The following is a 27,198-nucleotide window of genomic DNA, read 5'->3' on the forward strand; positions in this document are numbered from 1 at the left end:
CTTTTGACGGGAACCTATTCTGTTCCCGTGGACAAACTCCACCCACACTGAGTGGACACTCAGTAGAAGTGGAGGGGAACATAAATACTCTCTGCATGTTTCATTTATCTTGATTTTAAATGGTGGGTCAATTTGACCCGGAACAGTATGTGTGTCTCAAATTCAATTATAAAGATCACCCTTTGAAAAAAAAATTAAATGTAATATAAAAAAATTGACCAAAGATCACTGTCAAGGAAATTATTGTTTTTTTGGCCACAAAAAAAACAATAAATGGGATTTACATAAAAAATGTAAATCCCATTTTTTATGTCCAAATGAGTAATTGAGTAAGTTGTCGTCATTAATCCTTAATTTCTGAGAAATAAAAAACATAATTGCACAAATTTTGATTGAGATGGTTAGTATTAGAGTTAATAATCAGATAMAAAAATGTTTTGGAGGAATTTTTTGGTTCCTGACACTATTGCATGATAAAACACTCCCYGGGTCAAATTGACCCACGAACATTATTGCTGTACCTCAGAAACGAACATAACAGGAGGGTTAATACTATTAGTAGTTTGTATAGCCAATTTTTTACCACTGGAATCACAGTTGGTAACAAGGGACTCTGCTACAGTAATAAAAGATGGACCTCATATACAAAGCTTGAGATGTTGAAATCAGAATAACTTTTTTATTTATTTATTTGAGCCTTTATGTTGGAGAAATCCTAAACATAAGAACGACTGTATAATTGTCTCCATATGAACAGCTAATATAGCAGCTACTAGAATAATGTATTTTACTAGTTAATGTTTTTTTCCCCAAAAAAATGATCTAAAACACCTAGTAAAAGGAAAAAAGTGTTAAACTGACCAGATCCCAGTGAGTCCACTAAACATCTGTTCCCACGAGCCCAGTGACAGGTATGCAACATTTATAAGTGGCCTTTTTGAAACTCTAAACTTGCTCAATAATTGAGGTGAAATTCTTACGCTGATCCTCCGTCTGTTACATAGTAGCTGTAACTTGATAAATATTTCCCTCACAAGTTGTAATATTTATGGCTTCTCCTCCCAGTACATTTTTATATACTGGTTCAAAATACAGAGAATGAATAAAAGTAAAAATTAGAAAAAAAAACACAAACAAAAATAAACAGGAGACGTTAATTATTTCTGATGTTTTCTCACTTTCTTAGTTCCATGATCACCCATGAAGTGAACTGCAAACTGTTCATTATGCAACACAGGCACTGTATAGACGCTTTCCTTAAATCATAGGGAAACTTAATTAACCTTAAAGTCCCTGTCCACACACAAATGTCTTATTTAGCATCTGCCTTCAGTTTCCAGATGCCTGCTTTCATCAGTGCTACACTCTGAAAAAGAAAACAGGTTTCTGACTCTGACGTGGTGGAAAGATGCATCAGATGAGATTAGCATTAGTCAAACATTAGCAGCATAGCTGCTCTTCTGTGTTCTTGAAAAACGGTGTAAAAAGTGCAATAAAAACCTTCATGTACAGCTTCATGCAGCGAGTTGATGTGTGTGCAGCAGCTTAACTGCTTTCACATACAAAGACTTGCAAAAGTATTCATACCCCTTTAAAGCTTTTGTCACATTTCGTCACATTAAAACGACACATTTCAAAGTTTTTAAAGGACTTTTTTGGGCAGTCCTTAATTGTGAAGACAAGGGAAACTGACAGAAATAGATTTTCTTAACAAATAAAAACACAAAACGTGGCGGGTGTATTTGTGTTCTGCCCTCCTGCCCTCTATCTTCTGTTGGGTTGTGGACTAATGTGTTTTTTTGTTTAACTTTCCAGACACATTTTCCCTTCGTCATTACAAAACAGTTCAAAACTCAATCAGGATACATGGAGAGAGTCTGTTAACATAAACCTTTAAGCGTTGCCACATATTAGATCTGAGCTTTGACTGGGTCATTCTGCCACATGAATATGCCTTTATCTAAACCATTGTAGTTCCATTTCAGCTGTAATTTAGGATCATTGTCCTGCTCCAAGGTGACCCGGTTTGTACCTGTGTGTAGAGTACAAAGTATGGCTTCTATGAGTTTCATGTCTGGATTTAGTGAGTCTAGTTGTTGCATTTTGAATTTAATTTGACAATTATTACCAGATGTTAAAACAGCGACTGAATACAAATATATGCAAAACTTCTCAGAGCTTTACAAAGCAAATATAATTTTTATTCCATTTTTACAAGGAAATATTTGTCCATTTATATCAGAAAATGTCAATAAAATTACAATGTTGGCAAACAAAAAAAAAATCATGCTGTATGAATAGTTTGGCAAGTYGCAATAACACCTGATATGACTGAGTCTGCGGCAGGCGTCAGCTGTCACATCTGCCGTATAAAGACGGTCGGCTAAGTTAAAAATTTAATGCCTAAGTGACTTGATACGATCCTCGATCCTCGACTGGAGATACTCGATGACGGCACTCTGAACATGAACTCTGAGATTATTAATTAGCTGAAGTGCTGCTTATCCAACGGGTTTATCGTAAAGTGAATGCTGGCGTTTTGTTTTCCTCTTACCCAGACCTCCTGGCAAGGTTTTGACGACAGGCTTCAGCTGGGCGATCTCCAGAGCTTCCCACAGCATCTCATCTGTCGCCTTCATCTCTGGGTCCAGGTTGAACCTGCACACACGCGTCCACCAAGCGACATTTAGAGGCGCCGGTACTTTATAATATGTAAATAAACCTTTCTGGCAGTATTTTTGTAGTCAATATATGATTGTGAAATCTAAAATAAATGTCAGAGAGGCAGTGGAGATAATTATTTTAAACTTTATCTGTTATCAGGCTGTTCACACCAGAGACTAAAACCAAACTGTGCTGTTTGCATTACGGCTGATCTGAATATCCAAAGCCTTAATTAATTCCCCGTCGTCTGTTTTCCAACATTAAAAGACTTTATGGAGTGTACCACTGTGGTCTATAAATAGGAACCTCCTCTGAACGTTTCAGAGAAACGACCTCTTATCTATGAGCAGCTCTTCTCATGTTTCAGATAAGTGCGATTAATGGCTGGTGCAGTTTTCCCAAATGTTCTGGAAATGTCCTGCGTCCCTCTTCATTAACTACGATCCGATCTGAGCCTCCATTAACGAGTCTTCCTGTTGACAGAGGAGTTCGTCGTACCGGATGGTGCCGCTGAACAGGAAGGGGTCTTGAAGGATGATGGACAGCCGGGACCTGAGGGTCTGCAGAGGCAGCTTGGAGATGTCGATGTTGTCAATCACAATCCGTCCTGTGAAACAGGAAAAACAAAGTTCTTGTTTSGTTTCTTTTTAAAACATTTAAAGCAGCACTTGAATATAGACAGATACATTTATTGGCTGTTAAATATGTAAAAAGCCCTTTAAGTTCGTCTCTTATTACAGAAGAATGATCTTATACTAAGCATCTTTGAAAATTAAGTTTCCATAGCAACTACTAGATGCTATTTACATGTACCAAAGTTAAGTATGGTGGAGGATCTGTAATGCTGCAGGTTTATTTCTAGAAAACCTTTTTACGTTTATAGAACAATGAACATTAAGCTATGCTGTATGTTTTTACAAAACAACACACGAGGAACCCCTGGAGCGTCAGCATAAGGTGTTTTAGCAAAATAAAATAAAAATACCCAAACTAAATCAACAAAGAATGATTCAATAGATACACAATCAACCTCCTTTTTTTCCATCCCAGTCCGCCGACTGGGATGGAAACTTGTTTGGTGAGCTGAAGACAAGAGTCCAAAACAAAGGACCTGACTCTCTGGATGACGTAGAGAAATGTGAAATGTTACAGGAGAAAATGAAGCTCTACCCTAACCCAACATGTATTTATTTCTGCATCAAATAAATATTCTCAAATTAAATGATGACTTTTGAAAAAATGTTTTGCTTTGTGAAATGATGCTGCTGTAATAAAACGCTTGTTTATTTTAAGGATTTCTAAATGCATCTGCACCAGAATTACCAGAATTACAATTATTATCAATTACCATGTTCTCTGCTCTCTATCTGCAGCTGCTGCATTAAACTAATTTGCCAACAATTTTACCCTCAAACATGTCCACCATGCGGAAAAAGGCCAAGGAGAAAGACGATTTGCCGCTGCCAGTTCTCCCACAGATCCCCACCTGAAAAACATGAAATGAGAAACGCTCAGATCTGCGAAGCAGCTTCTGCAGGCGGCGGCTCCTCTCACCTTCTGACCAGGATGCACGTGTGCGTTGACATTTTTGAGCACAGGTTTTAGCGTTGTGTCGTAGCGCACGCTCAGATTCTGGATCTTTATCTCTCCTTGTCGAGGCCAACCATCGGGCACCTGAGACACACCTGAGACACAGAAACGTTACCACAGCCTTGTTCAGCAAAATACTATCTCAGAATTAGAAGAACTTGAAGCATGTTAAGCATAAACGTCAAAAAAGGCAATGAATAAAAAAAATAAGGTAAAAGAGGAAGTGGGCTGATTAGTGCTTGCAGAAAACGTTGTCTGCTCCACTCACTGAGGAGTCCCTCGTAATTCTCTGGTTCAGTTTTGAGCAGGCCATTAATCCTCTTGACTGAGCCAAGCTGCACCTCCATGTCTGCCAAGTTCCTCACCATCCAGTTCATGTAGTTGGACACCTGATACGAGAGGACAGGAAGGACGGTTACAGTCACGTAGCCCCTCCAGTCTGGACGCACCACCGAGCAGAGAGACGCGACGACTAAGATTTTATCACTGAAACGATGATTTTTAGAGCAGCTCATAAAGTTTACCACATTCTTTTTTATTTTTTGATAGTAGTAAACTTCGGAGAGAAAAATATTGCAACACATCTAAAAGAAAATAGAAGATATTGAGAAATCTGGGGTTTTTTTATGTGGCAAAAAGAAAGAAAAACAAAAAAAAACACGTTTGATCCAATTTCTAGTTCAGCTGTTTTGGTTTAAAAATAAAAAAAAGAGACTGATGCAAGCTTCTATAGTCACTTTCATGTTAGAGTAAAAGATTCAAAGTTCTCGATTCAAATCCCAGTGTTTTGAACAAAAAAAAAAAATCTAAAATCATTATAATTTTTTTAAAATATCTTTTTTTCTTTACAATCTTATATCAAATGTGCACTTGATTACCCTTATTGAGTGTCTTTTGCTACCTTTAAACAAAAATCTAGAGCAACAAGCAGCCTTGAAGTAAACAGAGTGTGTAATTTAATCTCTGCTTAGCTAAAGGTTTCCTGTGAAGGTCTCAGAGAAAACATTACAAACAGCAACACGAGGACCTAGGAAAGCTGCAGACGTGTTAAATAAATTTAGCAGATTTAAATATGTTGTGGAAGATTGTTTAGGCCATCATCTGAAAATTTAAAGAGGATAACTGGCAACCTATAAGACATGGCAGTCACTATTGATTAACCGCTAGGGCAAGGATCATAGAGATATTTTTCCAGTTTATCTTTTATTTAGTGTCATCAAAGTACATGAGGCTGAAAAGAAATTTATGCAATATCTTACTTTTTTCTTTTATTATGTAAAATTTTCTTTCAACTTCATTCAATGTGCAATAATTAGTGTTGGTCCATAACATACATTTCCTGTGACATTAAAGTTTGGGATTGTAGAAATGTGGTTGGTGAGGTGGTCTGATTCTTACTATGAATAATATTGAGTTTACGTTTTACTAAACCATCACGATTATTACGTTTTTTTTTATTAAACATGTTCAGTAAAAAGGAAACACAGTATGAAATACCAATCATAATGATCTTTAAAGAACTGAAACCCACGGTGAGGAACCTTGAGATGAAAAAGAAATGAGCTCCTTTTGGTAAAAATGTTCCAAGATATTTGGTACAGATTAAAAACATGCTCACCATRAGAGCGTATGTGAGTCCGAGCCCCACCAGGCCGGGGGGCAGCTGGTTGTACAGAGAGTTGGTGATTGAGGCCACAGCTGCCACCAGCACCACGCAGGCTCCAACGTACTCCTGCAGACCACAGCAAGGAGACTCACTGAAGGACTGAACGTGATATATCACAGGCAAAGTGATTCGCAAGAGTAGACTGGCTTATTGGCAGCAGCTGAGACATCACACATGATGTGAAGACTGCCTTTTATGGAAATCATTATTTCAGTAATTCAATATAAGAAGCAGTTATCCATCCATACTGGTATAAATGTGTGCCAGCACAGTGACCAGCACCGCAGCAGAACTGATCCGAACGTCAAAGATCCAAACAGCAGATGGTTCATTACCATTCGGACCTCCAGCCAACGGTTGGCGGCCGTGAGGAAGAGCGAGGCGATGTTGTTGGCGTCGGTGAACTGCAGCAGCCTCTGTCTGAACCTGGGTTCGTATCTGCCGAGAAGGAAGATTTAATTTGTTCCACAAAGTCTTCAAAACTCTACCAGCTTCCCTGCTGGCAGCTTTCTCCTGCCTGACTGGATCAGAGTCAGAATTCAAAAGTGGGAAGGTCATTCTGAAGCAGGATGATGAAATTTAAGGGGTCCAACCCAGCAAACTGTAACACATGTTACTATGGTAGTTTTTGGTAAAAGAAAAGATTTCCAGCGTAATTCTTGGTGAATAAAATGTAAGAAACAAATAGATCTGCTGTTAGAAAAGTTGATAATTGATATTGATTGAATTGATTAGAACACAAGTCCAATTCACCAGCTGTGGAAGCTGTTCCAATACATCTGTATAGAGAAGCATGAGATCAGGTGACCTTATCGCTGTCTTTACTGCAACATTAAGTACATTTTGTAGCCCCATGCTGTAGCATAAGTAGCTATGTTTGATATAAAAAGAAATAAAAACAGTTCATTGTTGGAATGTGGAAAGTTAATGTGAGTTAAATTGCTCAGAAAATAAGTCAAACTCCGTTGCATGGCAGCTACTGTGAGCATGTGGCATGCTGAGGTGAGTGAAGCTTCATCAGTGCAGACAAAGCATCTGCATAGGATAGCATGAGATTAAACAGCATTATTATGGGTTCATTGCTCTGTTATTTTATAGACATTTGCAAACATTGTGTAACAATGGAACATTTTAAAATGTTTTTTTTAAGAATCACAGAGATTCCCATTTTATTTGCTGCAATATCAGAGACATCAGAGGACAATGCTGAAGCATCATTCACTCAAAGCTGAAATCAAGCAAGAGAGCTCTGTTTAAAGTTGCTATGCACATGTGAACGTCAGTCATTCTATCTTCTCTTTGCCAAAATAAACACTTTTATGTTATTTTCTCCAAGCTAGATCACTTGGGACTTGACAAATTCAGATTTTTTTAAAATGATAGTTTGTAAAAAAAAAAAAAAAAAAAAAAATACACACAAATGTAACTAAAATCCTGTGATAGCCATGTTGAGACAGTAGGTGGCAATAACAACATCAAATCCCAGACCAAAACCAAAGAAAGAAAATGAATTTGCCATATGTTGACGTCATTTACTGACCAGAGATAAACAATGACAAAGACTGTCTTAGTTTTGAGTGTCTATCCAAAGCAAGAAGAAGAATGTTTTAACTCTCCCTGCTGGTTAATATAATAAAAATGTAAACTTTCAGAATAGTGAATGGTGGTTAATCCTCTCTTACGAAGATAAAAGTATGAATCTGACACACTTTAGACAGCTTTCTGAAAATCCAGGTAAATTTTTACAGCATTTAACCTAAATCCCAAGCCCCACTTATCTCTGTCTTCCTTCAATTTTAGTATTACAGGTTACAAGCTTTTATGTCTGCAGATCTGAGGGCAGAATGTCTGCATTTTACCTGAGAGCCCTTATCGTGCTGAGCCCCTCTACTGTCTCAGAGAAGTGGGAGAGTAAAGGGAGCTGTGTTGCATCCTCCAGCTGCTGCAGGTCCCTGACCAGCAGGCAAACAGGAGAAGGAAAATATCAATCACAGTTCAAATTGTGCTACTAAAGGGCATCATAAAGCCGCAATATTCCAAACCAGCTGACTCACCTTGAAGCCACTCGAAAGTATTTCTGGATGAAGTAGCAGGCGACAGCCAGCGGCAGCAGGGCGATGAGGAAAACGGGCGTCACATAAGAGATGACGCCCAGGGCAGAGAGACACAGCAGGGTGGAGCGGGACAGACACTCCAGGGTGGTGGGGATGTGCTGGTCGATCGTGTTTGTGTCCGTGGAAAACCGGTTGAGAATGCTGCCGAGTGGGGTCGTCTCAAACAGCCTCAGCAGGACAAAGGGGAAAGGAAATTAAATGTGTAATTATGATAAATGCAATAACTAATTATTATGAAATGGATCAGCTATTGCTGTATTATTTGATATGTTTTGTTTCCTCCGTTGAATTGAAATTGTTGAAATAAACTGGAATAAATTTAAATGATCGGTTACTGAGTGAATGACCAACTGATCAATAGATAAACAAAATTCACTGGTACAAAGATTAATTACAACAAATTATTATATTTTGGCTTTTAAAAAGACAAACAGGACAAAATTTATTCAATTCTGATTATATAGTTAATTTGAGGTTCAATCACTTAAAGCCCACATATTAAATGATCAAACTCTGGTTGAATTGGAGTTAACAGGAATCAAATTTGCTTTCGCCTACAAACTTGATACATATTTTATCATAATTTAGCAGGAATAAACAAAGGAAACTGAGTTTTTGATTTTAATTAACTTTTTACTTGAAATTATTACTAAACTGCAAGTTGAAACTTGCTTAACATAGTTTGAATTAAGTTAAATTGATTATGGCTTTCTTGTTTCTTACTTATCCACTTCTGTTTATCTATTTCTAATCAATAGATTGATAATGGCAATATAAGACTTAGTTAATACTCAGTATTGATGCAATTGACACTCAATTCTTCTTCAATAATACCTACATGTTAGGACTTTCTCCGTTTTAATATTACTTTCTTATAACTTTCTTCCTTATATATTTGATTAACATAAATATTACCATCTTATTTAGTTATTAGTTATTTAGTCAACTATTCTTATTTATTAGCTACTTTTCACTAATACTGGCTTTTTCCTTTTACTGATAATTATTCAGTGATTTTTAATCATATATTACTTCCTATTCCTATTTTCAAAATCTTACCTTCTACTTGCTACTCAACATTTTTTTCATGCAAGTTTAAATCTAAAGATCCCCACATTTAAATATTGAACTAATCAGCAGTTTCTGTTTGCAGTCTTTCCAATCAGCCGTTTCGGTTTAAATCGGTTGGTGCCGAGCGTGAGTACAGCGAGGGTTTTTATTTTTATTTTTGCATGTGTGAGTGTCCACGAAGGGCGTACAAACACGCCTGTCTGTTTTCAGAGACGTGCCGGAGAACAGATTGCGCTCTGAGTAACGAGGCCAAATGAAGGTGCTTTTAACCGCGTCCCTTCATATAAACGATGTTCTGCACATGGACCCAGAGAGACACACAGCACACTGACATCCTGTTTTCACCTCAGATGAGGGAGGCCCTCACTGTGGGTGCCCTACCTCATGGGGGCCAGTATGATCTTGTTGAGCAGGTTGTGGTGGAGCTCCTTGGCCACTTTGAGGCCCGTCCACTCCACGGTCACAGAGGTGGCGAGACAGAGGACGATGCCCAGGCAGCAGAGCACGCTAAACACGGACAGATACCACGAGTGGCTGAAGCCACAGTCCTGCAGCACAGAGGGACATTTATCAACAAGATGGATGTAACACTTAGTATCTGAGGAGGTGTCACTTTGTTTGCCTGTGCTATAATTACCAGCATAATTAAGCTGTGAGGCTGGTTAAAAATTAGCCATCTAATGCAGCAGAAGCCAGAGAAGCTCAGAGCTGAGCTGGCAACTTTTGAACAAACAAAAAGGGAGAAAGGGAAGAGCTGATACTGCTTTGTTGTTTCCCTCTCTCTCTTCTCAGTTCAAGCAGCTTCAACCTGCACTTCAAATGCGTTTTCTTTGTCTTTTTATGAGTATTTTTGGGTTCTTGTGTTCAACCCCAGATATATTAACCAAAACCGATAAAGACATTTTTTATCAATGAAGGCGGGTTTTAGAAAGCTTTGATTCAATAGTGCTAAATAAAAATGTAAGAGTTTATTTGTAGAAAGATTTGAAACCCTTGTTATTTCACAAAAGTCTCCCAAAAATATATGGAAGTTTGTGGTTGGAATGTAATAAAATGTGACTTTTACAAGTTACCGCACATTTTAAAAGCAGATTACAGCAACTAAATCTGCCATTTTTTTAGTTTGGAAAATGTCAACCAAAAAGAATGCTTTGTCCTCTGACTTAAAAATATTCCTACCTGTGTGTTCCTGCTACAGTTTCATAAAGCATAAACTCGGCTTATTGTCTGTCCAGTGAAATGAAAATGGAGGTTGAATTTTCCCGTCTCTGTGGTTCTGAGCTGCTCATGGGAAGTGTGCGTGCGTGTGTGCGTGCGTGTGTGTGTGCGTGTGTGTGCGTGTGTGTGCGTGTGTGTGCTTGATGTCCAAACAGGACTTCTGAATGTCCCCATGTGGATTAGTCTATTGCACAGAGCAGATTAGATAAACCTGGCAGAGCGTCTCTGAAGCTCCGCCAAACAAGATACGTTCGGTGACAATTTCTGAACACTTAGCTGTGCTCGTAGTGTGCTTGTGTTCTCCAGAGCTTTTCAGACGCTGCAGCCCTCACGGCCAGCTGACTCTGTTTGTAGCCTGACATGGTATCAAATTTCCGTCTGTGGGACATGAACACGTAAAACTATTAATAAAGTTGTTGCTTTACTCGTCTTGGATACGGCAACCTGAAAACAGTCGGTGTGACCTCTGAGTGCGAATGGCGCGGCACAGCTTTCCTCACCATGTTTGCAGTGAATGGGGATTGAAGCGTCTGCCGTGTTTTTCATGTGCTATAAGTGCAATGTGTAAAAAAAAAACAAAAAAACCCCAAAAACATATGTAGAAAGAAAGCGGCTACGGAGGTGTGAATACTTTCATTTAGAGATTTATTTCTGCTTTTTGTAATAAGATATTAAAAACTTTGGCACAGATTTTCCCATAGATGCGTGACTCCAGCTCTGCTATGCAGACTGACTGAGCGGCTGCTGCTGCTGCTGCTGCTTCAGGGTGGGTTAGTGAGCACTCCATCTGGTGCTGGCAATTTCTGTGTTTGGGTTTTAGGTCAGCTCTGTTCAACTGAGATTCAGTGGAGAATTAGTGAGAAGAGCGTGAAGAAAATGTAAAAAAAAAGCTGTGATGATTTCCCTGGAGGGGAATTCTGCAAATATTACACCCACTGAATAATTGTAAGGAATAGAAATCTGTTCATTGCACTGGATGTTGAAAGACTGCAATGTCATCCCAAATGTAAAAGTGTTTTTTTGGGGGGTAGGTGCTGTAGGTTTTGCAGCACCTACCCTGACAACCTTACATATATAAGCATTTCTGCAAAGCCAGATGTGTGTCTGAAGTGTGAAAACCTTTTAATCTCATAGGAGGTGAGTTGCTGCATGAAGACATGAGTATGAATCATAACTTTAACTCAGACAGCGGTTCTTAAAAACATCATCCAAGTTCAATTTCAGCTCAATCTACTTTAGGGTCGCAGTAGAGAGGCCGGACCGCTGCAGCACGGCACAAACAACGGTGAAGGAAGAGAAGGCTTAGTCAGCCGGGTTTTCATCAGCTACTCACCTTAACGAGGGTGCAGTTGTGAGCCGAGGCRTCTATCTTGGTTGTGATGACATGAGACGTCCAGTGCGCCAGCCAGTAGTCGATGGCGACCATGAGGGAGTGTTTTAGGAGCTGTGAGAGGAGGAGCAGAGTGAGGAGGAGGAGGCCGGCGGAGGACAGGTAGGTACCGCAGGAGCGCCAGGGGATGGTGGCTCGCTGACGCATCACCTGCGACAGGTTGTCGTCATCGTCGCTGTCCAACGATTCCTCTGGAGTCAAGAGCGAGAGGAGGTGAAAGGTCAAGCAGACAGTAAAACAAATGTGGTATTTGTTTTACCGGTACATAGTTTTTTTTTGTTTTTTTTTTACATACGTTGTCTTATTTCTGTGTCTATCTGAAGTGACTTCTCAAATGCTCTCTGACATTTAGATTGTTCTGCTCTTTACCTTCACTTCTCCTCTTTTTATCATGTCAGATACATTTCTATAATTTCCCTCATTCACCTTTGTTATGAAGTAGTTCCAGGGCAAAACAGCTAACAAAGACAGAGAAGAGACTTTTATAAATTGTTCTGTGCTTTGCTAATTATTCACACCGTTTGAACTGTTCAAATTTCATCACTTTACAACCACAAACCTCAATCTATTGTATTAGGGTTTGCATCATTGGTCAGAGGTGCCAGTGGCTCAGTGGACAGGGTTTTCTGTAAGCGGTGAGTTCCCGGTTTGGATTCCCACTCTGTCCGTCTCAGTTGTTGGGCAAATTACTTCACCTGCCTCACCTGCTGGTGGTAATCAGAGCGCCTGGTGCCAATTGGATGGCAATCTAGATTCTGTTAGTCTGCCCCAAGGCAGCTGTGGCTATTATATAGCTCACATCTATAATGTGTGAGTGGGTGGATGACTGATTGTAGTGTAAAGTGCTTTGGAGTCCTCAGACTTGATAAAGCACTATACAGATGCAGGCCATTTACCATATGTTACTTATGCTAACTATGTGTGATTCAATCTCAGCTCTTCTTTGAAGGCTGCAGAGGAAACTCAGCAAACATCTATGACCAAACAACACAACAGAAAGGTCAGGGATGAAGTTGTGGAGATATTTAAGGCAGGGTTAGGTTGTTAATTCATCATCAGAAGAAAATGGCCACTAAATCAAACAGTTCTAGCTTAATGGTCCCTGATAATTCTGCAGGAGCTGCAGGAATCCACAGCTCAGGTGCAAAATAAAACAAAACATCGTGTTTTAAATCAAATGTCTCAAGCGAGCAGAACTTAACTCTCATCAACTTGTTGAACACTCATCAAGTGGCGTGAACTTTTGGATAAAAATGCTTGACAAGTTAATCATTTTAAATTGAGTCTATGAAAAAAACAAAAAAGTTAAGTATTGGACAGCAGTGAGGAGGGAGCTGGTGATAAAACTCTTTCCACCTCCTCATTCACGATGAAGGGTAAATACAACACATCACACCATGCAGCAGCAGGCGTCGGCGCACGAGGCTCCATGTCAGTGCCTTCTGGGCTCAGACATGCCGGAAGCAGAGGGAGAGCAGAAGGAAATCAGACTTAATAACCAGCAGGGGCAAAAAAGGTCTACAGCCATACTTTCATTCAGTCGCCTAAGCAGGAGATGGGAACGTTTCAGAGGGAAGTGAGAGAAAGGCTTTACTACGAAGGAATGACGGTTTTCTAAAATGCAGAAATCCACGCAGTTTGCAGTTTGCTACCACAGCGGACTCTTTGTTGCCATTTCTCTATCCAAACCATGCGTTTTCTGGCCACACCTGTTTGCTCAAAGGCAAGGACGGCAACCGCTGCTGCCGGAGACATCGCACAAGTCCAGCCCGGGGTGCCACCAGCACACGGGAGACAACACAGAGCACAGATAAAGAGCGCAGCATCTGCAGTTCATCACCTTCACCTTTTCGTCAAAGACAAACACAAACACAAACACACAGAGTCACAGCAGGACGCTGCCGGACTGAGAGGGGGTGACATTGCTGAGCGCCTGGTGAGTCAAAACGAGATCCAAGAAGAAGACTGAGATTATTTATCTATTCTGAAGTGTTTGCGTCAACCATAATGCAGAAAATAAAAGCACTAGGAGTCACATGGATTACTACAGACTTACACATAAAAGTAAGCCTGGTGAGCCTAAGCTTTAACATAGTAGATGCTTCTAAGCAAAAACAGCAGGTGAAGGTAAATGTCATCCTGCATATTATCAGCCAGGATGAAATCAGAGAAGCTCAGACTGCAGTCATGCATAAATTTCCTCCAGCTGGTGTGTTTCCCCGTCTCCTCTCACCTTCCTCGTCCTCCTCCGTCCTCAGAGCTTCTCTGGAGTACATGGCCCTCCGCAGGTTTTTCCTCTCCAGATCCGTCATGTTCTCTGCCACAGTTTCCTAAAAAAAAAAAAAAAAACAGGTTCAGGAATGTTTTTTATGCACAGTCCCAGGGAAGGTTTACATCTTATCATGGGCATGAATGCTATTCTCTCTTTGAATAATCAACATTTACAATTTATTTTGATGCATGTGTTTGGAATACACTGTGAATTTGTATTTGGTAATGTTAGAACACTAAAATATGTTTCAGTCATCTAGTTGTTGTTTTGAGGGAATGTTGAAAGACTTCAGTCCAACTTGAAGGTTTGTTGTACTGGTCAGCATCCTCTGGATCCCTCTCCTGTCAAACTGTGCTGGTTTCTGGATTGTTTTGGGTTTTTCTGACCAATTTTCTTTACTTAATTGGGGTTCCAACAGGACAATGATCCCAATTACGTATTAGCACTGGTTTTGAAATGGACAAATCAAGATAACAGCAGCCTGCTGGAATGACCTGCGTGTCGTCCTGCTGGAAATGTGGTTAATGTGCTTAAAAGTTGCATCTGTGGCACAAAACAAAACCAATCCATCTGAGATGACAGATCAAATATTCACTCAGAAATCTCGTTGACGGCTACAAAAAGAATCGCTCCTTGCAAAGAGACGTTTCCCTAAATATTCATGCATGTCTATGAATCTTAAACTGCATGTTTGATCAGGTTTAAATAAAAAGCATATATTTTAAAAATGTTTTCTACTCAGTTCTTCTGTTTGCTGTATAATCAGTGAAAAAAAAAATCTTACCGGTAATAATAAACTTCTGACCTGAACTGGATATATTTTTCATAATAAAATCACTTATCTAATTCTCTCTTCAAGCTCCTAGAGTGGCTTGCTCAGAAATCTCTCAAATTAAAAGAAGCGGTGTCTTACTAAATGCTGACTCGGAGTCATTAAAAACTCAGTAATACTGTGAGTGCAGGTCATTAATCACCGTCTCAAACTCCCGGTCCTGCCTGTGCATCAAGGTCTTCCACTGCCGGAACAGTTCTGGTTCAGAGTTCTGGATATCCTTCAGAGTCCCTTCAGTCTGGATCGTCCCGTCTTTCATGGCGATAATCTGACGTGAAGAAGCGCGGACGCAGAAGACGTGTACTTTAGAGACATCTTGGTGAYGAAGCGTCTACAAGATGTTTGAGTGAAGGAAGCCAGACTGAGTGGTCCTACCCAGTCCGCGTGTGGCAGATACTGCAGTTTGTGTGTGACCAGCACCACCGTCCTCTTCTCCTCCCTCAGCAGCTTCAGGATGCCGTCCTGCATCAGATGGTCACTCAGGTGGATGTCTAAAGCAGAAAATGGGTCATCCTAAAAATATATAAGCAGACGTTTCAAAGTGCAAGAAAACAACCATGTGTCAGAACAAACAGTGGAACGCAAAACGTCTTTTCACCTCCAACATGACACAAATTAGTACCTTGCAAGAGAGTTAATACCACTTTGACTGTCTCACATTTTACAGTGTTTCAGTGTGATGCACAGACAGGTTCACCAAAAGTGGAGGAAAAATAAATAAAACTCAATTTGTATTGTACTCTTTTATTGGGCCATTCTTACACATGAAAATACCTTAAGATATATGTTTTGTATGTGTTTTTCCCCACTTTTATTTCTATGAGTAGACAAAAAAGAAACAACAACATGTTGCTCAGGTCAGGGTAAAATGTAGTGATATTGTTCTCCCTGCATTTGGCAAGTGGCGCAAAACATTCAGTTTACACACTTTCACATGTTAGGAACCAAGCAAAATAGATTGTGTGTGTGGGAAGAAAAAAAAAAGTAAGTCACATGAAAAAATGTCCTAAAAGACTAAAATCCATCAGGATCTGACATCTCAGAGTCATCTGCTCTGAGCTGAAGGTGTATGCTGCTATTTTTGTTATGCAGGACAGTTTCAGAAATAGAATCACGTCTGACCGAATGCTGAAGTATCAAACCAATCAACCAAAGTGACTCTGTTGATAAAACCCTCTGCTGTGTGTCTGTACAGACTCACCAGAAAGACAACGTTGGTCTGCTGGTACAAGGCTCTGGCCACGCTGATCCGCTGTTTCTGTCCTCCTGATAAGATGATACCCTGCAAAGGAAGATAGGAAAAAATAGCAACCCAAAGGCTTTTGGTAACAGTTAATATGAATATGAAAAAAAACAAAAAAACAAAGGAAATAATTATTTATTTCTATCATTAGAAGCACATGAAAAAGAAATTGCAGCAGGACAGTGCTTTGACTGAATGAGGTCAGTCCAGCTCCATGCAAGCAGAAAAATCCAAGCCTTGCTGCACAGTAATGATGAAAAATGACTCAAGGACTTATGTAATATGTACAGAATACTCCAGGTGGTACTGACCCGCTCACCGATCTCTGTCTGGTCTCCTTGTGGAAGGATGTCGATGTCAGGCTGAAGGGAGCAGGCCTCGATGACAGCTTTGTATCTGCAAACGCAGAATACAAATGAGGGCAGAAATCAGCTGGCAGACAGAAACAACGCTGCTGCTTTCTGTAGCTGTGCTCTCCAGCTGTCATTTCAATGATTTTTACAGATCAGCTGCGGCTAGGTATGCAGACCACAACCCAACCTGAAGCGAAAGCAGAAACGGCAGCGGCTGCGAGATGAAGAGGCCAATCGAGTTGATTTCAGCTCCACACAGAAAGCAGAGGAGCTGTCCATTAATATAATTTGAATTTAAAATGCAATTATTAAACCTTGCAATTACTAAACATTGTTTATCAAATGCAATCATCTTTACATGATGTGCAATAGCCCAATCTAATGGAGCCGTATCAGGGCTATAATGACATAACTCCATGACCCAAAAAACAAATGGATGCATCATGAAATCAGTGCTTTAGCTTTAGGAGAGCAGCTTTGTTTTGTCTTTCAGAATTATTTTGATTCTGTTGCAAAACACAAAGTCAGGAGGACTCCTTTAGATTCACTGCAAGACGTGTTCAATTATTATTATTATTTTAATTAAGTTTAAGACAAACAGCAGATCTGTGTGCAAGAGTCTGATCTGGCTGCGTTAACAGGAACAAATGGCCACACTAACGTAATGATCAATTAAGACATTAATGCGATGCAAAAAAAAAAATCAATTAGATAATTTGTATAATAGTTTGCAGCATAGCTCAGTGGTAGAGCAGGCACACCATAATGCAAAGGTGCCTCCGGTTCGATTCCAGGCCCATTTAGTGCTAATGAGTAAAGACCAATAGAGCAACAAAAACCTTCAATAATAATAATTATTATTTATAAAATTCAAATATGCTTCTTCCAGGTTATAAACCACTCAGTCTCATAATCCTAAAATGAATGCTGACCTTTATTAGAGTGATCTCTGCTACATTAAAAAGAAGTAGAAAATAATTACACTTCACCAAAATTGGTTTTACAGCCTATTTTTAGGTCTAAAACTCTCATAGTGATCACTAGTTGCTTAATCTGTTTTAATGTCATTCTGTGATGAAAATGTCGTTTTTTACAGTGCATATAAATGTCAAGTTTCAGCTGAATGAGCATCAGGTTTTAAAGTTCAGTAGGTGGAAGGTCATTGCAAACAGTAGCTTATGCACAGAACAACAATAACCAACGACCGCATATTGTAGCTGGCATTGAAGATGACACCCATCATCACCATGAGAAACACAAACGTGCAGAAACACCTGCTGCAGCGGCAGACGGCTTGTCTGTATTTCTCCAAACAGCACGACAAAAATGGTAGCGGCAAAGCAACAGTAGGCTTTGTTTCACAGAACAAATCCACAGCAACAAAGCTCACAGGGCCATTAGTACTATATGAAAGGAAGGGAACATGATAAACAGTCCATTAGACCTGCAGAGAGTCAGGCTGTTGCCATAAGAGCAAGACAGCAGCCTTTCAAACCAACCATTCGTTGTGAAATGCATGAGTGTGGGCTTGACTGTGCGCTAGCGATGCTGTGTTTTTTGGTTTTGGAGGCACAGGTGTTTTCACAGCATGTGTTGTTGTGCCGGGAGCGATTTAAAAGAGACGAGGTTGAATTACACACCCTCCGTAAAATCAAATGATCCTCTCTCAAAGTGTTTTACTGTCAGGTCAAACAGTAGCTTTAGTTCAATCAGGGATCAGCACTTTCAATAATGTGAACGGGCTACTGGGACAACAGAGGCTGCATTTTCATTTAACATCTCGACATGGCAGCTGATAGGTCATAATAAATACTCAGGCAGTGATTAATGAGTCCACATCTGACACTGTTATCACTAATGCTTAAACTGTGATCTCAGGTGTGAAGAAATAAGTCTCAAGACAAAAATGGCAACCAGTAGCATTAAATGATCAGAATACTTAGTGAAGAGCAACTACACAGTTGAAAACTGGGGATCTAAATATGATCTTTTAATTCACAAACAATGCTGCATATGACTGCAAAATGCTGCAACTTCTCAGAATGAAATGGGTTTTCACTGAAACACGTCGCCTGAGATCTTTAATCTATGCAGATTTTGGTGTTTTTTTTCCTGACTTTTCTCTGATTCCTTCAGTGTTATGCAAGGTCCCACCTCCAAAGAACTCAGTAAGGTTTTGCTTATACAGATTTAAAATGTTTTTCATAGTAAACTTTAACCCCAATTAGGGAAAATCCAGTAATTCCAAATTGAATTCCTGTTTTTTGCTGAGCTGCGATGTGTCCAAGTTCCCCATTTACGTTCAGTACAAGATTCACAGAAAGTGCAAGTTCTGAAAGTGTTATTTTGCGTGCGCTAGTAAGCAGCACTGAATTAGCTGTAATTAGCTCACTAATAAATGGATGAAATACCCAAAGGTTTGGCCAATAAGGATAACGAACACTGCAGGACTCCACTAAAGGCCTCGTTGGTGACCTTTGAAGCAATTTGCTCTGATGAATCGTCCAACCAAGAAGATAAAAACTGGGGGGGAAAAAACACAGCAATTAACCTCTAATTTCAGGTAAGAGTTTACCTTGATTTTATCATTGGCATCTCAAAGGTGATGTTCTCCACCAGAGAGGAGTTCAGCAGCCAGGGCTTCTGGGAAGCGTAGGCCACAGGGCACCTTTTCCTGCCACAGATTCAGTGAACACACAGAGTTATTAAACAAACAGGATAATCTCTCCGTGTCTACATTTTTACTGCTTAATGGGCCTCTTGTTTCACACATGGGTTGAGATCCAGGAGTTTGTCTAAATCTCTGCCTCACAGAGACTCCTCGACCTCAGAGGCTGACACTGCTTTGAGACGTCTCCAGTCCTTAAGCAAGTAGTACGGGGATCGTTAGAGGCCGCGGTGTGTTTGTGCTGTCAATATGTAGCTATGGTGTCAGGGCCAAGTAGGCATGCAGCGAGAACAGCCGGTGGATTTCCTGATAAGACTGAGTGCGTGCTTTCAGTTTTTAATGATGATGTGTCTCCATGAGGACGGGCCGTCACATCTGGACTCACCTGATGTCTTGGTCCCCTGCCGCCGCATCTCTGTCCGTGGGACTGCAGGGAAAATGTCAAACACACGGCGACATCACAACGTTAGGCAGACAATAGATTATTGACCTCACCGTGTTTCTGCAATGATTAACATTGAACAAACACGCACATAGGCCCGTTTTCTCTCTCCTCGCCATGGCAATTACGTCACTGCTCGGCGGCCCAAAAGCAAACAGGCAGGCGTCTGCTCCACATGAACACATCTACCATTAACAGTAATCTTATCCTTCCTAAAAAAAAACAAAAAAAAAACGCCCTCATCCTGTTCATCTTCCTGTAATTTGCTGATACGGAAATTAGCATCAACCTGCTCAGACTCAGAGAGTTCTCAGAAGATCTGACTCCAGAAGACAAGATTAGAGCGCTAACCGCAGCTCTGAGCTTCGTGCTCGCTGGTATTCCTGCTCTTCCCATCTCCATGCATCACTAAATAATGTGTTTCTGATGGTGGACAAAAATACAAAGCTTTTTCCAACAAGTCTGTTTGATTAGTGGGAATGTCAGGTTCACGCTAGCTTGGCACGTTTTGGCTCAGTAGAGGCAAAAGTCGAACCCAGCTACCAGTAATCCAGAAAAATTATTCTTTATGTTAATGAACAGTGTTATTATGACGTTCACTTTAATTTGACCTTTGACCTAGTCTAATTGTCAACCCTTTACTTTTAAAGATATTCAGTATTTGATTCATGGGTATTTTATTAAGAAGATAAATCTCTTTGTTTTCCAAATACCATTTTCGGTTTCTGCAACTCTTTTGGGTTATGGCACAACTGTAAAAATGAACATAAGTCGTCTGCGTTATTTGTTTTTCTGGAACATGTAATATTCAAATTAAGGCAGAACGGAATCTTTTAATTTTTTTCATCTTTTTCATAAAAGATAAAGAAATAAATTCTTAAAATATGTCATCTTGTGTGCCTTTAATCGTGAAGATACATTACTTTTTGATCTGAATTACTGAAATAAATCATTTTCTTCTCTGATACTGAATTTTATTGACATGCACATATATGTTTTTCTGTTTGGCTTTTTAAAGTCGATTTAAAGCCAGTTATCTTTCTCACTCATCCATCACACCTTAAAAGGCATTAACATGTACAGAACGCATAAAAGGTCATCAGACAAATGTGTCATCTGAATATGATGTTCATCATCCAAAGGAAAGGCAGAGAGAAATAAGTCACCGACTCAATCATGTAAATCTGACTGTGGATGTAATTCTGGAGCTGAAAGCAGCGAATGACTTGTTGAGTTACAAATAGAAACAATTATCAAACGGGTGCTGGAATAACCCTCACACAGGCGTCAGCTGGAGAACAGCTGTCACCAAAGCTTTATTTAAAATACTGATTTATGCTTAACGTTATTGTTTCAGCACAACGGCTCAGGCATTTATCTTTCTCATCAAAACGAGTCCAGTACAGAATTACTGAGCATGGAACAGCTTGAGTGTTTCAGAAATCCAGCCTGCAAATATTTTTGGTGCGTTTGAGTCAGCCTGAGAGCGGCAGAAAATGTTCTCTACGGCCCAACTAAAAATACATCAGTGTTGTCTTTCGTGTTTGGGTTTTGGGGGGGGGGCTGGCTCACCTTTCATCTCCTTCAGATTCGAGGATGGGAATGCTGCAAATAAAAACAGAGAACAGAAAAAAGAAGTTTAGGTTTAATTTATGGTTTTACTTTTCATTACTTGGAAAGACGGAGACACAAGGAAACTGCAACTGTTAATGTTACTCCACAATCCAGAGTAAACTGTACACACGCGGGCTTTGCACATGCTCAGTTGCAGCTGTGGTGTATTTTTAGGTATGTTCGGTTGACACCTCATCCTGACAAGGTGACTTCAGTCACATCTGTGGATGGCTGGAGGGTGAAGAACGATTTTACTGCCGTTTCTTTTTTCTTTTTTTTTTTTACTGCAGCAGCTACAGTAACAAACACTCGCTGGGGACGGGAGAGGAGGGGGCTGACATTTAAGAAGCTCTGATAGTTTGCTCTTGAACGTGTAAAAACACAGCTGTTACATGCTGTGTCAGAAGAAAGAGAAGGAAGTGGGTCAACAAACAGTTTGGTTATATTCACACGCAGTGAGCATTAGCGTCTGGCTCAATAAGGCATTTAATAGTAATTTGATAAATAATATTAAAACAACAAAAAAGTACATTTAGAAATAGAAATGAAACTGCTATCTACTGTGTAAACAACTGATCTCTTCATAAATCAAAACATTATTGTGCAGGCAGAAGTGATTCTGTGCATCTGAATAAAGAATAATGACGCTATTACAGATTTTACTCTTAGCAATATATTTGCAAAGGCAACAAAAATATGGAGAACCCACAGATAAAAACAATACTGAAGGTCTGTGGAAAAACACTTCAAGCAACAACATTATCAAATCTCTTCACCACAAATCACTTGAAGGAACTTGATGCCTCGCGGGAACATCTGAGTGTTTTCCATCCTGCAGTCATTGTAATGACATGTTAATCATGTTCATGCCTGATTGAAGCGTAGAAAAAGATTTCTGATTTACTTTTCTCAACACCTTGGAGTATTAGGGGGTAATTTCAGAAGGACAAACATGTGAGGGAGTCCTACTTCCCACTTTCAATCAGCAGTGAGAAACTTATCTTCAGAGGCGATTCCCGAAACCCATCATTAAGACTTAAAGTGGCGTTAGAGGCAATCCAGTTCCCTCCTTGTGGTGTTTAATTCTCAAGTAAAACAGATTCTGTTTTACTTGAGAATTAAGTAAAGGAGTTTACTATTATGATTACCGCTGACTTTACAAAGTCACAGTCTGCCATTGCAGCCAGGAAAAGACCAAAGCTCAGGCTGGTTTCTTGCTATGCTTATTCACAGGTTCAGATGCTTTCAGGGAGTAAATGAGGGCTGGCATTTATCAAGGCTCAAATGTTTAATCATCTCCATACTAAGAAAGCAATTTGTTTTCAGATGTCAAGAGTAAATGTTAAAAAAATTCAGCATTTTTCATTTGATGATGAATTTCATCATCTGATGTACCTGAAAGCACCACCACTGATCTTGAACAGCACTTGGGATTATAAATGTCCCTTTAGTGAGTAAATTATCAATAAAACAAACTTCCAAAACCCCCGGGGGGACAAAGCCGGGCAATAGACTCATAAACACCATTAGCAGGGTTGTTACAGCTGAGTCACAATTATTTCCAAACCGGTCAATGAGAGCATCATTATGGACCTGACAGCCCTGCAGACTCACCCCCTGATTACTAATACGTCTCCCCCTGCCAGGCACAAGAAGCCCGTCTTATTTATCCTCCACTGACTTTCACTTTATTAGCGTTTCTAATCTCAACACTTTGTTTTTGCTGCCTTCAGTTCTGCGCTGAATAAAGAGAAAGCTGTCCATAATTTATGTAGCATCGACGGCTCAAAGCCCAGCTCTTCCTTTGAGGTGTAGCTGCTCAACCAAGCTTTAATGTTTTTGACTATAGCACTGCATAACAGCATCAAATATGGTGGACATACACACACAGGTACAACTCCTCATCGTGTGTTTCTCGAGATGCCAGGAGTCACGACTGCTGCTCCTCAACCTCCCAAAGACACATGATCCAGGTGCCGTTTGACCCAAGCCAACATCAGAGATTGTGCCAACATGATTCTGGCACCGGTGAGTAAGTAAGTTGTTTAGCTGCCTGCCAACAGCAGCTTTAATCAGAAAACCCTAAACTTCTGTGACAAATGGAGACTGAAAGCTGTATAATTGAGAGAGCTAGAGAGAAATTCAGCAGCAAGGACAACTCTGGACTTTTTCCAGGACAGACAGGAGTTCACTTTAAGCCAAGCTAGTCGAAATGAACTCTGTTAATCATTTTCCTCTGGGTTCATGTTTAAATGAAACTTAGAAATACTTGAACTGCAGCTGCATCTTACTGGTATGAAACCAATCAATTATTCCTGTTTTAGGTCAGTTAGAATTATGAAATTATTTGTCAAATGCCTGAACAACAAAAGTAATTTTTAGATTACATAGGTTTCCTCAGTGTTTGGCAGAATTGCCTTTCAATGTGGGTATATTTTCACAAGCTTCCACCAATAGCTTGTTGAAGTTTTAGCCAATTTCTTGAGAGTACGAGAATATGTTCTCATACGTAACATATGAGAATAAGTCAGTCTCCTGGCTTACACACACATTTTCATCTCAGATTATTTGTTATTTGCTATGGCATCTCCAAAATATTGACTTCAAAGTCTTTAAGCCACTTTGAAGTCAATATTTTGACTTCAAAGTCAGATGTATACTGAATAGATGTACTCCTATTCAGTATACATCTGAATAGGAATAAATTTGTTCACATCAATGCATTAGTTTCCTGGCTGCGTTAGTATTTTGTGTTATTCTTTCCGCACTATGCCATCTATTTGACCATCATGGCCAAAACACTTTAATGATCTGCACTAATTAGGGTCTTTGTCTGAGTGCATTTGTTTGCTTTTGCAGTAATAAGTTATTCACTGTGTGGCAGAAAAAGGAATTAAATGAGTCTGATTGGTGAAAAACCAAAACTGTTCTGTTTTTTTCTTTTTATTTAACATCTAAAAAAGAAATAAATAAAATGCTTACACAGCAAAGAAAAAAAAAACAGTGAAACAGAAACACAAGCTTCTTACCGGAAGGAATCCGTCCTCTAGTGGAACAAATGAGGCCTATTATTAAACTACTTGTTTTGACAGTTCAGGGACATTTGTTGTCACTTTTTCCCTCTAAGCCTGGACCGCTCAGCGTGAGTCCAGCTCTTCTCACAGCCCCGACAGATGATCTCATTACCTCTGTCTGCCTCTCTGTGTGTAGGCGAAAAGACTCCGAGACAACAGAGAAAATATCCACTTACTCCGTGACAACAATAACTCTTTCCTAGAAAGCTCTACCTCAGCTCAGGATCCAGCAGGATTTTATCCAAAACTAGAGTGGATTTTAGATCAAATAAAGAAAGAAAACAGAAAAAGGTTGAGTCACTTTTAAGATTAGCTGATTTAAATCTTCAACACAAATACCTGACTGACTCTAAATACGCAAAATACATCTGGAGTTGTAGTGACTACTTGGGAGACTTCAATGAGTTGTTGCAGCTGTCTGACTGACGGGAAACATGGCTCCGACAACAGAGCTGTCCGACAACAGAGCTGTCCGACAACAGAGCTGTCAGCTGAAACAATAGGGAGGATCTTAAAACTCCTTCAAGAATTTAAATAATCATCTTTTGTGAAGCAAAAGATGAACATTTTTCCCAGTCAGCTGTGTGGTTAAAACCGGAACAAAAACACAAACATCCATTTTGCACAGAGGCTTACGGCGGAAAGTAAATGATGCAGTAGAAAACGGATCTGCCGGGCTACTGTACAAGGATAATGTAGTGAATCTGGGTAAAGCAGGATGTAGGAGTGATGTACTTTAAGTTTTTTTGTTTGTTTGTTCATTTAGCAGATCTTGGTGTACAGTAAATGAACACCCCAAATTCAGTTTACTGGAAAACTAGGAGGTTAAATTAAACTAATAAAAACAATTTTTAATGTGGAAATCATTTTCCGTGGTAACATATTTTCTGAACTACCAACTTAGTATCAAATAATAAATCAGTGTTAGTTTAACTTAAAGGAGCCAAAAAGATACTGAGATGGAAATTTTGTGTAAATTTGGCACATCTTTAATGCAGCTGATGTTTTAAAGGTGAGAAGAATTGGAGCAGAAGATTACTGTGTTGTGGTTCTGCAGGAACAGGAACTGCTTAGCTTTTCTTCCCTGGAGCAGCTGGCTGAAATTTGGGTCAGTGGTGCATAAAGCAGTCCCCACACTGCTCTGCGTCTGTATCTCCAACCATGAAAAATACAAGCCGCTAAATCAGCTGTGTTGCATTACCCTAAAAGTCCAATTCTCTATATCGCTGTGTCATGGCAAGGGAGTCCTGGCGAGGCGAATTAATTGCTATGACAGGAGCACAGAATTTATTGCTGTGCAAAGAAGCTTCTTTACAGAGAGCAGCTTAAATAAGCAAATAGAAAAATATAAATCAAACCTGTTCCAGATGACTGTTCCAGAGACTCTCTGCATTTCTCCCAGTGCTGCCAGCAGTAGAGACGACTTCCCACAGCCTACCTGACCCACAATCATCGTCAGCTTTCCTGGCAAAAGATCATCAGAGGAACAATTTTACTGCAAATTAACAAGAAACTTTTTAAGAGAAAAACTGGAAGAACGTGTTATAGGTGCTTTGTTTTTTTATTTCTTGATGCTTACCAAAGGGAATCTTAATGTCCACATTGGACAGTGTTGGTGGTCCATCTGTCCAGGTGAAATAACCACTAGTTATCTGAAAACAGTTCAGAAGCCGAGATAGAAAACATGTTAAAAAAATAAATAAATCTGTGTTTCATAAGAAACCAAAATGAACTCACAGCATTTTAAATTGATCTAAAATACTTTTTTCTGACTAATTTCTGAATTTGACAAGACTGTTGAAGAGAAGCCATTCATAAAGCAAATTTTTTTTAAATGTGCAGAACTGATGAGACACTTGAGGCCAATTAGTACAGTTTTGAAGAGCTGCAGTCACTGAGCTGCTCCTTTCAGAAACCTGACGATTCTGCTGATGCATCTGGTGAGAAACAAAAACTAATCCCATTTTCTGGAGCACCATTCAGCAAAACAAGCAGCAGCACAAAACCTGCAAAGAAAACGATGAAGTCAACAGTTGGAGCCTGTTGGGTTTGCAGTAAAATGAAGATACGTGGAAACACAGAGTGATATGAGATTTTACATCCTGAGAAACTGTTTCTTTTTTTTCGTTTTTTACATATGCAGCTATGAGAGGTGAGCTATAAAGTGCTTGGAATCATGATGATATTGAGCTAGACATAAAAATATCAGAATTGTTAAAAATAAAACCATAAGAAGTAAAATGAGGGGGGAAAGCAGCAAATTATGAGTTGTTTTAAAAGAAATGATGTAAAAGTTGTGTTTCTAAATTAACTTTCTTTAGCTGACTGAGGGCAAAAATGTCATTTTGGATTGTGAAGGTTGCAGATAATAATAATTTACACAATATCATTTCAGCACAGACATTTCCTATAGGGCTACTTCCTCTCATGCAGGAAAATCTCTAAAGGTCATCGTTAGCAGTGAAAAACCAGCTAAAAACACCTTCAACTCCTTTTATTTCATTGAACTGCAAACTGTCCAACAGTTGACCTTTAACAAAAGCTCAACCTATAGAGGTTTTCACACTCTTGCACCCGTCATCTTAACCCTCTGCAACGAGCCGGGACTTGTTCCTGACCAGCTCAGGTGGGACTCATCAGCCTCACCTTGATGCAGATGTCTTGGTTCACCTCCTGGGAAGGCCCGTCGTCCTCCTGGTCGCCCTGCGAGCGGTAGTTGTTCCACTCGTCCCTCGGAGGGCGCTTCCTGTTCACCACCTTCAGTGGCTGGAAGCATCGGGACAAAAAGGAGGAGGACGACGAAGGGAAAGGCTTAGAGGATGACTAGACGAGGGTCGTATGATAACCAGAGTGAATAGGAGGGTTAATGGTCAAAGGTAGCGGTCGGGTGGAGGAAGAAGACAACAATCAGAGCTAAATAACTCAGCTCAGGCAGAGCAGAACGGAAGAAACAGCGAATCAAGTGTCCCCCCCCCCCCCCCCCCCCC

The 27,198-nt window shown here is 39.9% G+C and overlaps 1 protein-coding gene across 4 annotated transcripts in view; it reads right to left on the reverse strand.

Moving 5' to 3' along the window:
- Positions 1–27,198, reverse strand: part of abcc8 (ATP-binding cassette, sub-family C (CFTR/MRP), member 8) — a 68,587-nt gene that overhangs the window by 5,983 nt on the left and 35,406 nt on the right. Inside the window, exons 15-37 of one of the 4 annotated variants that reach the window (XM_008411585.2) lie at positions 26,858–27,034; positions 25,791–25,863; positions 25,570–25,675; positions 21,096–21,128; positions 19,467–19,508; positions 18,989–19,087; positions 16,372–16,456; positions 16,019–16,099; positions 15,193–15,330; positions 14,960–15,085; positions 13,947–14,043; positions 11,864–11,904; positions 11,657–11,767; positions 9,487–9,653; positions 7,975–8,202; positions 7,780–7,872; positions 6,256–6,358; positions 5,873–5,986; positions 4,523–4,643; positions 4,219–4,349; positions 4,072–4,150; positions 3,163–3,271; positions 2,555–2,658 (exon numbers count right to left, since the gene is read on the reverse strand). In XM_008411585.2, coding sequence (XP_008409807.1) covers positions 2,555–2,658; positions 3,163–3,271; positions 4,072–4,150; positions 4,219–4,349; positions 4,523–4,643; positions 5,873–5,986; positions 6,256–6,358; positions 7,780–7,872; positions 7,975–8,202; positions 9,487–9,653; positions 11,657–11,767; positions 11,864–11,904; positions 13,947–14,043; positions 14,960–15,085; positions 15,193–15,330; positions 16,019–16,099; positions 16,372–16,456; positions 18,989–19,087; positions 19,467–19,508; positions 21,096–21,128; positions 25,570–25,675; positions 25,791–25,863; positions 26,858–27,034 — 2,458 coding nt within the window. Of the gene's footprint in view, positions 1–2,554; positions 2,659–3,162; positions 3,272–4,071; positions 4,151–4,218; positions 4,350–4,522; positions 4,644–5,872; positions 5,987–6,255; positions 6,359–7,779; positions 7,873–7,974; positions 8,203–9,486; positions 9,654–11,656; positions 11,905–13,946; positions 14,044–14,959; positions 15,086–15,192; positions 15,331–16,018; positions 16,100–16,371; positions 16,457–18,988; positions 19,088–19,466; positions 19,509–21,095; positions 21,129–25,569; positions 25,676–25,790; positions 25,864–26,857; positions 27,035–27,198 lie in introns of all 4 variants that reach the window. The other 3 variants (XM_008411583.2, XM_008411582.2, XM_008411584.2) reach the window with 3 other exon arrangements.

Source organism: Poecilia reticulata, linkage group LG6, assembly GCF_000633615.1.
Source record: "Poecilia reticulata strain Guanapo linkage group LG6, Guppy_female_1.0+MT, whole genome shotgun sequence".
In the NCBI taxonomy this organism is placed as follows: Eukaryota; Metazoa; Chordata; class Actinopteri; order Cyprinodontiformes; family Poeciliidae; genus Poecilia; species Poecilia reticulata.